This window comes from Microcaecilia unicolor, chromosome 1 (assembly GCF_901765095.1).
Source record: "Microcaecilia unicolor chromosome 1, aMicUni1.1, whole genome shotgun sequence".
NCBI lineage: Eukaryota > Metazoa > Chordata > Amphibia > Gymnophiona > Siphonopidae > Microcaecilia > Microcaecilia unicolor.
Window position 1 is genome coordinate 137,689,344 of NC_044031.1, and position 13,943 is coordinate 137,703,286.

Consider the following 13,943-nt stretch of genomic DNA (forward strand, 5'->3'; position numbering starts at 1 on the left):
CACTTGATATACTGGGACACAAGCAACAACAAGAAATGCAAAATAGTCCCACATCAAGATATCCATATTGGTAGCCTAAGTAACAGAACAGATATTTTATGACTAGGTGCTATCAGTACTGTATTTTTGAAAGCAGCCTAAAACCAGAATATGAAGCAATGTGTATTTTATGCCCAAGCAGTCCTGCAGTACAAGGAGAACCCCAAGGAAGAAGTGGTCCATTAGGACAAGGGCAGGCAACTCCAGTCCGAGAGCTCCAGGGGTGTCATACTTTCAGGATATTCAAAATGATTATGCAAGAGATAGATTTGCATACTAGCAGTGCATGCAAATCTATTTCATGCATATTCATTGTGGATATCCTGAAAACATGACATTCTTGGGGCTCTCAAGGACTGGAGTTGCCTACCCCTGCATTAGAAGCCTCTTCATGATCTTTTGGAGTGGACCAGTCCAATTTTGGTGGTCCTCTCCAAATTTGTTTTTGGGGGCCCTTAATTTAAATGTTTGCCAGAGATATAAAGCACTATGTACACTAGTACATGGAGTCTGCAGCACTGAAGATTCTAGTTAACTTATAAAATGTAATCGCCACCTAAATATCTGTCCATCTACCCAAGATCAGAAGATTCTGGACCTCATGTTTTCTACTTCTGTTGAATCCAGAGTTTGTAGCAACGAGTGCTTTAAAAAAACGGTGTTAATCTGTGGTCCTCTGAGGGCTGGAAAACTCTGCAATAAAATGCTTCTGGCACGTGTACAATAAAGGATAGAAGAACAATCCCTTGGAAGACAATTTCCCCCAGATTCTATAAAGACCATTCAAATTTGGGCACAGAGCCCAGATCTGCTTGCAAACTAATTAGTTAATGAGCTATTATCAATTGTTGACATTAATTGGCACTAATTAAAATGTAGATTCCATAACACTGCACACCTAAATTGTCTCATGTGCAACTCAAAAGGGGATGTAGCCAGGTGAGGGGCATGGGTGGGTCAGAGGCATTCCCAAAATTTAGGCGTAGTGTTACAGAATAGGGTCATTTACGCACCCAACTGCCATTAGTTGTGTTCCAGTATTTATATCACATTTCAGCAGGCATAAGTCCTCATGCTGAAAGCTGAGTGTTAGAATCTGCATTAAGTGCTATTTTATAACAGTTGCTTAGTGGCCTTTATAGAAGTCGTACTCTTTAACGAATTCTTTTTGCTCGAGAGCCGAACTTCTAACGCACACAAGCAAAAATGGGTGTGGTCATGGGTGGGGAAATGGCGTTTTGTGGGTGCTCTGAAATTTATGCACTATAGAATATGGCCTAGTGCGCCTAAATCCACATGCTGGGATTTACACCACATTTTCGATGGTGTAACGATGCGCGTGGATTTAGGTGCTGAAATATCAACTAAGCGTATTCTATAATCGGCACCTAAATCTAGGTACAGATTATAGAATATGCTTAGTCGGCACTGATTTCAGCACCAATAGAATCTCCCCCTTACTGTAGATCTTAATGGCGCCTAACTTTGGGTACCATTTACTGAATCTGGCCCTTTGCTTATATATCTTTTCTAATGGTCTTGGAGATCTTATTTGATAATGTATACATACCCATCTTTGGTTTGATCCACCACACCTGCCAGGAGCTGCACAGTCTTTGGATTAGGCTCCCCATCACCAGTCAGATTTAAGTAATGTCTAACAAAGTCATAAGGGGACATGAAGCGCTCTCCATTCTTTTCAACAGTTGCATACTGGGATAAAAGATAAAAGACTGCATTAGATGTTTAGCAAACCAAATGAACATATTTAGTTACATTTTTAAACTCAGCAAGCATGCATTATACTCAGGGACCGTTCACACATACAGACATTAATACTTTTGTTTTTTAAGTGAAAGTATGCTTTCCTTTTTTATCATTCCATTTTCACCACGGTTGAATAAAAGACAAATTAGATGGTAAAATGTCTGTTTTTATGTGCATATTCCCTGCCCAATAACTTTAGAATGGCTAAACATAGTAACATAGTAGATGACGGCAGAAAAGGACCTGCACGGTCCATCCAGTCTGCCCAACAAGATAACTCATATGGGCTAATTTTTGTGTATACCCTACTTTGATTTGTACCTGTGTTCTTCAGGGCACAGACCGTATAAGTCTGCCCAGCACTATCCCCGCCTCCCAACCACCGGCTCTGGCACAGACCGTATAAGTCTGCCCACTTAGCTGTACCAAAAACTTTATGTGAAGGTCGGTTCTTAGGTGAACTTCTGATGTTTCTACTTTTCAAAACTGATTGGTAATTGAGGAAGGGGGGAAAGTAGGCAGTTTTCTTTTAAGAAATGTGGGTATTTTTGAGGCATATGGACCCAACTCAACGAAATCTTGTGTGGAAGTACACGGGAGTGGTGTACAGAGACTTAACACAGGTGAGTAATTCAGGGAAGCACAGAAGGGAGTTAAAGTTGGCATCTATTGAAAATGCTTGGTGGTTTGAACCAAGGTATCTAAAAAGGGACCCCCCCCCCCCTTATAAATATTTGTTATGATAAAGAGGTACCAGAACCTGAAACCATGCCAATAGGATCAAACTGAAAATGTGACATCTAAAATGTCACATTTTCAGTTTGATCCTATTGGCATGGTTTCAGGTTCTGGTACCTCTTTATCATAACAAATATTTAGAAAGGGGGGGGCTTTTTGCCTCTCTTCTGCTGTTTTATGTATCTCTTAATTTAACTTTATCACAAAGTCTTATAATCAGCAACTTTCAAAACAAAGTTGTATAGTGTGGGATACATACATAAAAGTACAATTAGTAAAAAGAAAACACACACACATTACCAAGAAAAATAACCAGATTTTAAGCTGCCACCTAAAACGAACAATCCTAAACAGTTTTCAATTTATTCCACACATCTAATGCTATGCCAGAGAAACAGGACACGCGTGTCTGAGCCAGACAGAATTCTCACTGCTGGCAAAAATCAGATTTTCCAAACCACACGATTGCAAGTGATGACCTGGCTTATAGAATTACACATTTGTTTCTTTTTCAATTCTTCTAAAATGGAAATTTGTATTATGTAAAATTTATTTTTAACCTGATCATTTTCTGTCCTTGAATCCTGCCAGACCAGTGAGTTATGTTCCCTTACCAGCAGATGGAGGCAGAGGGGAAAAAATGAAGGGAATTGATATTCAAAGTGATCTAACTGGTCAGAAATGGCTTCTGGCTGGATAAATTGCTTGTTTGGGAATAACTGGTCAGTTTCAGCTGCATTTAACCAGTTAGTGCCTAAAGCAAAATTGGCTTTTTGGGGGCATTACGTGGGCAGAGTCAGCACTTGGCCTGTTAAGTGCCAATTTTTAGTACTTAACTGGCCAAAGTCACTGTATAAATAGGACTACAGTCAGTCCTATCTTTAAGCAGTACCCCATAGCCGGATAGCAAAATACTGAGCACTGCTGGCTGAATTTCGACCCCGAAACTTCTAACCACATCACTGGTATAATAGATGACATGGACTAAACTTTTATTACATCATAACATATATGGCCTATCCAGTACCATACAGTTTAAGCACTGCTTCATTCATTGTGTTCCCTTATCAGAAGCTGCTAATTACACGAGGAATTGCTGGTTTTATCCCAGCTTCTATGGTCTTGATATATGTACCCCCGGATGTCTATATGTTTTTTATTTTTCTATTTTAGTGTTCTCTTCATTTTTGTGTGTTTGTTACTTTATTTTTTTTCTGTGTAAAGTATATTTGATGAAGAAACTCTTAGACATTATTCCTCAGAATCTATAAATGACACCCAAATTTGTGCGCGATCCTGAGATCTGTGTGCAAATAAATTAGATAGTGAGTCATTATCAATAATTTGCTGTTAAGAAGCAATTAATGCTATTAATTGGCACCAATTTGGATTTGCGCACAAATCCGGCTGTGTGCAATTCTATAAAGATCGGCACCCAAGGCCTCTCATGTGCAACACAAAAGGGGATCTGACCATGGGAGGGGCATTCAAAAAAAAAGACACAATAAGTGTTATAGAATTGCGTGGATCTGCACTCAACTCTGGTGTCAAGATTTGCAACCAGGTTTCAGTTGATGTAGGCTGACACACCCAAAGTTGGGCATGTGAATCTCCACTAGGTGCCACTCATCCCAGAGCAGCCTCTACAGAACAGCACTGATTTTTCCCAGCCCCTATGATATGGTTGCTGTCTAAACGGTACTTTTCTTAACCATTTTGGTTGGCTCTTGCCAGAATGACAGTATATCAAATACTATAAGTAAATAAATAAACAGATAGGATGGCAGAGGTCTTTCTAGTCATCCAAGGAGAAAACAAGTTTTCTTATACTGTCCAGAGGTTTTTAAAATAAATTAATTTTAGCATGTACATTTATTTTATTTACAGAAGCTTCATATACCACTAATCGCATTTAGAAAGAAAATGCAATGAGGCGCTTTACATATAATTCCCCGGATTCTATATAGTGTGACTGAAACTGTGCATGCAAATCTGGTCATATTTTGGATTTGCATGTGCAATTTAATTACTTAACAAGCCAATCAATGCCAATAATTGCCACTTAACAAGCAATTATTGACACTAATTCACATTAATTAGAATATGAGCACAACTTGCTAAGTGTATTCTGTAAATTGGTATACATAACTTGTAATGCGTGCTGACAACAGGGGGTGTGGCCATGGGCGTGGAATGGGCGCGCTGTGAGCATTCTGAAAATCTATATACAGGGTTATAGAATACACCTGCTCCTTGCCTAACTTAGGCGCCGGTATTTACACCAAGTTTTACTCGGTGTAAATGGACATGCTGAGAGTTAGGTGCAGGCGTGACCACTAAGCGTATTCCCTAAACCACACCTAAACCTAGGCCTGATTTATAGAATAAGCCTAGGCAGAAATATTTTAGGCACCGATATTTCAGGCGCCATATATAGAATATTTTCCAATGTTCAGTACTCAGTAGATCGTTCCAATAGGGAAATGAGCAAGCAGATCAGTATATTGTCCAAAATATTTTATTGAAGATACCGTATCTAAGACAGTTGCCCGACACAGGCCGCTTTTCGAGCAGTATCGTTCGTACTGGTATAAAGGAGCTGAAAGGTTTCTTTAATATTTTCCAGGTCTTGTTAGCAAACCCAAACATTGGGAGAAGAATTTTTCTAAAGAATCAACAGCACTGTGCCATACAGGGACTCCTGAGGCAGGCCAGAGTGGACGAAACACGATTCGTGTTGAGTCCATTTTTTTGAATAATAAACTCTTGCTGTGAACTTTTCTTGAGTCCAGTAGAAGTTTGATTGGCATCATCTATTTTGTCGCCTTTGCTGTGCCCTTCGCTTGGATTTTCCATTGCGGACGTCTGCTTTCTTCTGTATTTGGCGTTTAGGGCTAAAAGTTGAACATTTTGGTCAGGTCCTGTTTCGATTACGGCTAAGTCGTACAAAGGTACCATAAATGACCAGATGACCACTGAAGGGATTAAGACATGACCCTCCCCCCTTACTCGGTCACTGACCACCCTCACACCCCAAAAGATGTGAAAGAAACAGTACATACATGCCTCTAAGACAATATCAGATGTTATAGCCATCCTAATAGAGCAGCAAACAGTTCCCTGGAGTAGCCTAGTGGTCACTTCAGTGCACTGTAGAGAAGGGGACCTAGGCCCATATCACAGTCTAACTGGTACACTTGTGGTGGAAAGTGTGAAACCTCCAAAATCCACTAAAAACCTACTGTACCCACATAGAGGTGACACCTGCAGACATAAAAGCTATTGTAGTGATGTACACTTGGGTACAGTATATTGATGGTGGGTTGTGGAGAGCTCCCCATACACTATAAGGGAGTAACAGTGAGATGTATACATAGGACTTTTTATGTGCCTCTAGGGTGCCCCACTGCTCTGCTTGGATGTCTGTGTAGTCAGAATACTAAGAATGCAACCCTCCCCCCCCCCCCCCCCCCCCCCCCCCCCCCCCAATACGTTTCAATGGCTTGTTTTTGAGTGTTTTCCCTTGGAATTTTTTTTCCCCGAAAATGGTCACAAAAGAAAAATGCACCAAGCACAAAATGTCTAAAACATCTAGGAAATGGCCATTTTCGAAACAATAAGATAGACTTTTTCTGGTTCAAAATTGGTCATGTTAGCCACTTGATTTTTGGATGTTTTATGCAAAATGTCTACAGTTGGATTTAGACGTCATATCGAAAATAACCTTTTACATATTTTTATAACTACAGTGAAATCCACTTAAGTGCAAGGGTCTGGGACCAAAGAAATACATGCAGTTAACCAGAACATGCACTTAACCGTTGTGACCCAAAGATGCTTCACATCTGATAAACATATGTACAGTACAGTTTATTATACATACAGTATACAGTCTCCATTAACTGACATTAGGTTTACTTGAAGTAATCAGTCATAGTCCTCTTTACACTCTTGTGTCTGTGAGTTCCACAGACTACGTCTGCCAGATGGTAAAAACTGTCATAGCACTGACATCCAGTAGCCTCCAGATAGGCCCGCAGGGTGTTGAGACTCTCCAGCGCTCTTGAAAAAGTGACAGGAGGTTGTTGAATTTCGTCAGCATGTGCCTCGCTGCTCATTTCATCATCTTTTTCATCATCAGCCGTTGCCTGCGAGTAGGTGCATATCTGGATTATCAGTGCTGTCCTCAATTGTTTGTAGATCATAATCACCAGCTACGTAGTGATGAAACTCTTCAGTAACACTGGCTGAGATGTCAATAGCCTGTTCATCTGATGCGTTTGCAACAGCTGCATCTGTTTCGTCCCTCTCCACATCCTTAACAAAGCTTGTCCACTTGTAGCAGTTCACAATGGTTGCCTGTTTAACATGATTCCAGGCTTCTTTCTGCAAATGTAGGGAATCCAACAGTGATCGATTACGAGCCAGTTCAACAGCACGTTTATCCTTGCCAGTCTGGTCATCCACAACGCTCATCAGATGACATAGCACAAGAGTCCGATAATGTTGTTTGAAATTGGCTATTATGCCCTGATCCATAGGTTGGATCAGAGGGGTAGTGTTTGGTGGCAGGAACATCACCTTCACGTTAGACAACCTGACATCATCACTATGTGCAGCACAATTATCACAAAGCAACAAAATCTGACGCTTTTGTGCCTGCATTCTAGTGTCTAACTTTTTAACCACTGCTTCCAAATTTCCCCAGTCATCCATGAATTTACGTTAGCCTCGTATGACACAGGAAGTCACTTAACATTCTTGAAGCAACGGGGCTGTTTGCTCTGTCTAATGATGAGTGGTTCCAACTTCTCACTCCCATCCATATTGCAGCAAAGGAGGATCGTCAGTCGGTCCTTCGACGTTTTACCTCAAGTAGTTTCGGCTTGTTTGAATGCAAGTGTTCCATCAGGAATCGCTCGCCAGTAGAGACTGTTTTCTTCAGCATTGAAAATGTCACAAAGTGCAAACTCGTTCAAGATGGTAGGAAGAAATAAAACAACCCAATTTCCAGAACCAAAGTCATCAGCGTCTTTTCACCATGCTGGTTCTTGAATTTTATGTTGTTCCTCTCCTTCCATCTTTCCAACCATCCAATGGTGGCTTTGAATTCAGTTAGTCCAAGACTTTCAGCTAGCTGATTAGCTTACTCCATAAGCAGTGGACCACTGACAGGAAACTGTCTGCTCCTGACTTGAGAAAACCACCGAAGAAGAGCGTCTTCAACCTCCTCAGCTTTTCCTGCCCATTTTCGTTTCCGGTGTGGATTTGTATTGTTTTTTACCAGTCTTCCAGAAGCTGGTCTTTCTGCTTCAAGATATGTGAAATTTGACTGGGATTGACACCATATTCTTTTGTAATAGATGCTTGACTTTGTTTGTTTTCTAATTTTTTAAGAACTTCTATTCGTTCAGCCAGTGTTAAAGTCTTACAGTTGCTTGACAACGACCGCAGTGTACACTCTAACAACAGTCTTTCGTTTATTCTGCCTGTGGCAGTTAAAGGGGCAGTAAATTTGAAATCTCGTTAGTTGTCACACGCTAATCGGCTTCCATATTTCGTGTGCTGCTTATGCGGAGTCTTTCCTGCAGAAGACCAGTCTTAAACCATGCATATAAGCGAATCTTGCACTTATCAGTGGTGCGCTAAACCGAAGTTTGTCCCCATAGAAATTGATGGCGCCAAAAATGGGACCAAAGTACGGCATGCAGTTAAACAGAGCACGCGCTTATCCGATGTGCACTTAAATGGAGTGCACTGTATATATGATTTCATAGTTTTTCTCTTTATATGTGTACACAGGTTTTTGCATACAAATGGAATGTCACTTTTTCATTTAATGGAATGACATTTGTTTATTTAAGTTTATAGAATTTTTGCAACTACATTTTTATATATGTATATAAATTATTCCTTTTATTCTAATGGAAAGTCATTGCTACATTTGAACTAAATCATTCATTATGTGACTGCCCAACGCTATAATAATATGTGTAAATTGATCTTATAAACTCACATTTCTGTATGGGAAAAATTCATTCCTAATGAGCCTCAGCTGATGACTCCTTTCATGTGAAGGACCTCACCATAGCGTCTCACCATCAATCGTCATTGGATCCTTTCCCCCACTTCTCTTATCTAATAATTTGCAATTCACTTTTTAAATCAATTATTACTAGTTTTAAAAGTATGCAATCACACTCATCTTCAGGACCAGTGGCGAAATGCCGACATGGGCCATGTTTCATGTAAAAACCTTGCTTCATGGCTCAGTCCTGTCAAAACCAGCTTTTTCTCTGCAACACGTTTCTACCGCTAGCATATCTTTGCCAAAAAAATTGATATGCTAGCGGAAGCAGCATGTGGGAAAGAATAAGCTTATTTTGACAGGACCGAATCCTGAAACAGTGTTTTTACACAAAGTATGGCCACTGGTCCTGAAGATAAGTGTGATTGTATACTTTTAAAAGTAATAATAATTAATTAAAAAAGTGAATTGCAAGTTTAAAAAGGGAAAATTAGGTTCTTACCGTGGTAATTTTCTTTCCTTTAGTCACAGCAGATGAACCCATTAATTGATGGGTTATATCACCCTAACAGCAGGTGGAGATAGAGAACACTGAAAAACCACAGTGACCTTGGACGGCTAGCCCCTTCTGCCTTCAGTACATGAAACTTCCAAAGCATAGTAAAAAAAGAAAGGTAAAATAACGTAAACTTTCCTCACAGTGAACAAACGCCTCAGAACCGGAGCAATAACCAACAAAGGAGGGACATTCTCAACCTCCTACAACAGAACAGCATGTAGAAACTCTGAGAACTGATCTTCAACTCCTCCCGATGCGATACAATATCTGCATGAAGGATCTGAACAACAAAAACAAAGTCAGACAGGGAAGGATCATGGATTCATCTGCTGTGACTAAAGGAAAGAAAATTACCAAGGTAAGAACCTAATTTTCCCTTCCTTGTCATCAACAGCAGATGAATCCATTAACTGATGGGATATACAAAAGCACTCCCTACGTATGGTGGGAACAGGCAACTCCGCGAGCAAGCATCTGCGCTCCAAAATGTGCGTCCTGCCTCGCTGCCACATCCAGTCTGTAATGCTGTACAAACGAGAGCTGAGAAGCCCTAGTAGCCGCACGACAGATCTCTTGAAGAGAAAGAACACCCGTTTCAGCCCACGAGGAGGAAATCGCTCTCGCGGAATGCACTTTAAACGCTTCAGGCGGAGACCGTCCTGAAAGCAGATACGCAGAAAAAATGACTTCCCTGAGCCAACGGGCTATAGTGACCTTAGACGCCGTACACCAACGTCGAGGACCTGTCAACAATACAAAAAGGTGATCAGAAGTCCTGAAGTCATTTGACATCTGAAGATACTGCAACAGAGCCCTGCGGACATCCAAAAGATGCAAGGAATTCGGAAAGTCCTCCCTCGAGAAGGAAGGTAGAAAAATGGGCTGGTTCAGGTGAAACGCTGAAACCAACTTAGGCAGGAAGGAAGGCACTGTACGTACAGTTACCTCGGATTCCAAGAACTGCAGAAAAGGATCCTGACAGGAAAGCACCTGGAGCTCAGATACACGTCTAGGGGATGTCATGGTCACCAAAAAGACTGTCCTGAGAGTCACATCCTTCTCAGAAGCTCACCTAAGCGGCTCGAAAGGCGAACGCTGAAGAGCCTTCAACATCAGCCCCAGGAAACCGAACAGGAAAACCGAACAGGAAAACAGAGCCGATGCGCCCCTCTGAGAAATCGGACAATGTCCAGATGAGCAGCAACGGACAAGCCAGAGACTTTCCCTTGGAAGCATGCCAACACTGCCACTTGAACCCGAAGGGTTGTAAGCCAGGCCTCTTTGTAAGCCATCCTGCAAAAAATCCAGGACCGACGAGACTGTAGCCCGCATGGGTGTGATCGCTTTTGAAACACTCCACACCTCAAACTTGCGCCAGATCTGAGCATAAGCTGCGGAGGTAGACCGCTTGCGGGCCTGCAAGAGAGTGGAGATGACCTTGTTAGAGTAGCCCTTGTCTCTCAATTGTGCTCTCTCAAGAGCCAGGCCGTAAGACCAAATCGGCAGGGATCCTCCATATTCACTGGACCCTGAACCACAGGTTCGGCACCAGAGGCAAAGGAAGTGGAGCTTCCACCAGCTTCCGACGGAGATCCGCATACCACGGACGCCTTGGCCAATCCGGAGCGATGAGAATCACCAATCCTCGGTGCAGTCGAATCCGCAGAAGGACTCGCCCTATCAAGGGCCAAGGAGGGAACACATATAGGAGGCCCGAGGGCCAGGGTTGAGCCAGAGCAGCCAACCCCGCCAAGCGAGGATCTCTCCCTTCTGCTGAAAAAGTGAGGGACTTTGGCGTTTGCACTTGACGCCATTAGATCCAAACCGGGAGTCCCCCATTTGGGACATATCTAAGAAAAACTTCTTCTGCCAGTTCCCATTCCGCTGGGTCGATTTGATGTCTGCTGAGGAAATCGGCTTGCACGTTGCTCTGACCTGCTATGTGAGCTGCGGACAGCAGATTCAAGTGGAGCTCGGCCCAGTGGAAAATCTGAGCCGCCTCCGCGGCCAGGGCCCAGCACTGAGTGCTGCCCTGCCGATTGATGTAGGCCACTGCTGTCATGTTGTCCGACAGCACCCGGACAGGAAGCCCCTTCAGAGTCTTGTGGAAGGCCAGTAGAGCCTCCAATATCGCTCTCAGTTCCAAGCGATTGATGGACCATCCCGTTTCCACGGGTGTCCACCGACCCTGAGCATAGCTTCCCCGGCAATGAGCTCCCCAGCCCGAAAGGCTGGCATCTGTTATCACCAGGCACCAAGAAGGAAGCGTGAGCGGCATTCCCTGCCGCAGCATCCTGTTGGAGAGCCACCAATCCATACTGTGCCGGGCCGCAGGGAACCACATTAGTCTGCGTTGGTATTCCTGGGAGATCGGAGACCATTGCTGAAGCAGAGCAATCTGCAGCGGCCTCATGTGAGCTCTCGCCCAGGGAACCACCTCCATGGTGGCCGTCACCGATCCCAGGAGCTAAACAAAGTCCCAAGCTCGAGGGTGAGGTATCCGCAGGAGCAGACAGACCCGATTCTGAAGCTTGCATCGCCTGTGGTCGGGTAGAAATATGAACCTCGAGGCCGTGTCGAACCGGACCCCCAAATACTCGAGAGACAGAGGGGGTCAGGTGACTTTTGGGCAAATTGATCACCCAGCCCAGAGTCTAAAGAACTGTTATAATTCTGGACGTGGCGAGTCGGCTCTTGTGTGCCGAATCCGCCCTGATGAGCCAGTCGTCGAGATACGGGTGAACTCTGATACCCTATCACCTGAGAAAGGCAGCTACTACCACCATCACCTTGGAAAAGGTACGGGGAGCTATGGCTAGGCCGAAAGGCAAGGCCCGAAACTGGAAATGTTGGCCCAAAACCGCAAACCAGAGAAACCGCTGATGCGGAGGCCAAATAGGAATGTGCAAATACGCTTCCTTGAGGTCCAGAGACGTGAGAAACTCTCCTGGCTGTACCGCCGCAATGACGGAGCGCAGGGTTTCCATGCAAAAGTGTCACACTCATAGGGCCTCATTGACTCTTCTTAAGTTGAGGATCGGTCTGAAAGACCCGCCTTTCTGAGGGACCACAAAATAAATGGAGTAGCAACTGCAGCCGCGTTCGGCAGGAGGCACCGGAATCACCACTCTGAGGTGCAGCAAGACTTGCAAGGTCTCCTCTACTGCCACCCGTTTGACGGCAGTGCCGCATTGGGACTCCATAAAAGCTTCTCTCACTGGGGCACCGAATTCCAATCGGTAGCCTTCTCTGATCAGGTCCAGGACCCACTGATCTGAAGAAATCTTGGTCCACTCCTCGATGAAGAGGGAAAGACGACTCCCTACTGCAGGAATCGACGAGTGGCCCAGCGTCCCATCATTGTGGAGGACGCCCCTGAATTCCTGGCGGTTGTCCAGCCGCTGCAGAACGTTTGTCCGAGCGAAAGGAATTCCTCTGCTGAAAACGGGCATGTTGAGAAAACCCAGCAGAGCGCCCCGGGCAATACCTGCGAGCTGCATGGAAACGTGGCCTGGAAGAGGAGAGGAAAACAGAGCTTTTGGAAGAAGGCCACAGCCTATCCTCAGGCAACCGCTGGAACTTAGAGTCCCCTAGGTCTTTAACAATCTTCTCCAATTCCTCTCCAAATAACAGAAGGCCCCTGGATTAGGAACTGGTTGACGGGCAGACGCCAGAGGGTGGTGGTAAATGGAGTTCGCTCGGAGGAGGGAAAGGTGAGTAGTGGAGTGCCTCAGGGATTGGTGCTGGGGCCCATTCTGTTCAATATATTTCTGAGTGACATTGCCGAAGGGTTACAAGGTAAAGTTTGCCTTTTTGCGGATGACACCAAGATTTGCAACAGAGTGGACACCCCGAAGGGAATGGAAAACATGAAAAAAGATCTGAAGAAGCTGGAAGAATGGTCTAACGTTTGGCAATTAAAATTCAATGCGAAGAAATGCAAAGTGATGCACTTAGGGAGTAGAAATCCAAGGGAGGCATATGTGTTAGGTGGGGAGAGCCTGACAGACACGGACGGGGAGAGGGATCTTGGGGTGATAGTATCTGAGGACCTGAAGGCGATGAAACAGTGCGACAAGGCGGTGGCCGTAGCTAGAAGGTTGCTAGGCTGTATAGAGAGAGGTGTGACCAGCAGAAGAAAGGAGGTTTTAATGCCCCTGTATAAGACGTTGGTGAGGCCCCACCTGGAGTATTGTGTTCAGTTTTGGAGGCCGTACCTTGCGAAGGATGTTAAAAAAAAATGGAAGCGGTGCAAAGAAAAGCTACAAGGATGGTATGGGAGTTGCGTTCCAAGACATATGAAGAGAGACTTGCTGACCTGAACATGTATACCCTGGAGGAAAGGAGGAACAGGGGTGATATGATACAGACGTTCAAATATTTGAAAGGTATTAATCCGCAAACGAATCTTTTCCGGAGATGGGAAGGCGGTAGAACGAGAGGACATGAAATGAGATTGAAGGGGGCAGACTCAGGAAAGATGTCAGGAAGTATTTCTTCACAGAGAGGGTGGTGAACGCTTGGAATGCCCTCCCGCGGGAGGTGGTAGAGATGAAAACGGTAACAGAATTCAAACATGCATGGGACAGGCATAAAGGAATCCTGTGCAGAAGGAATGGATCCACAGAAGCTTAGCTGAAATTGGGTGGCGGGGGGAAGAGGGGTTGGTGGTTGAGAGGCTAGGATAGGGGAGGGCAGACTTATACGGGGTCTGTGCCAGAGCCGGTGATGGGAGGCAGGAAATACTGCTGGACAGACATATACGGTCTGAGCCCTGAAAAAGACAGGTAAAATCAAGGTAAGGTATAAACA

The 13,943-nt window shown here is 44.2% G+C and overlaps 1 protein-coding gene across 3 annotated transcripts in view; it reads right to left on the minus strand.

The window, feature by feature from the left end:
• Positions 1 to 13,943, minus strand: part of SLC25A13 (solute carrier family 25 member 13) — a 424,259-nt gene that overhangs the window by 343,461 nt on the left and 66,855 nt on the right. For all 3 annotated transcript variants that reach the window (XM_030200826.1, XM_030200808.1, XM_030200817.1), the window contains exon 3: positions 1,610 to 1,752. In XM_030200826.1, coding sequence (XP_030056686.1) covers positions 1,610 to 1,752 — 143 coding nt within the window. The remainder of the gene's footprint in view (positions 1 to 1,609; positions 1,753 to 13,943) is intronic.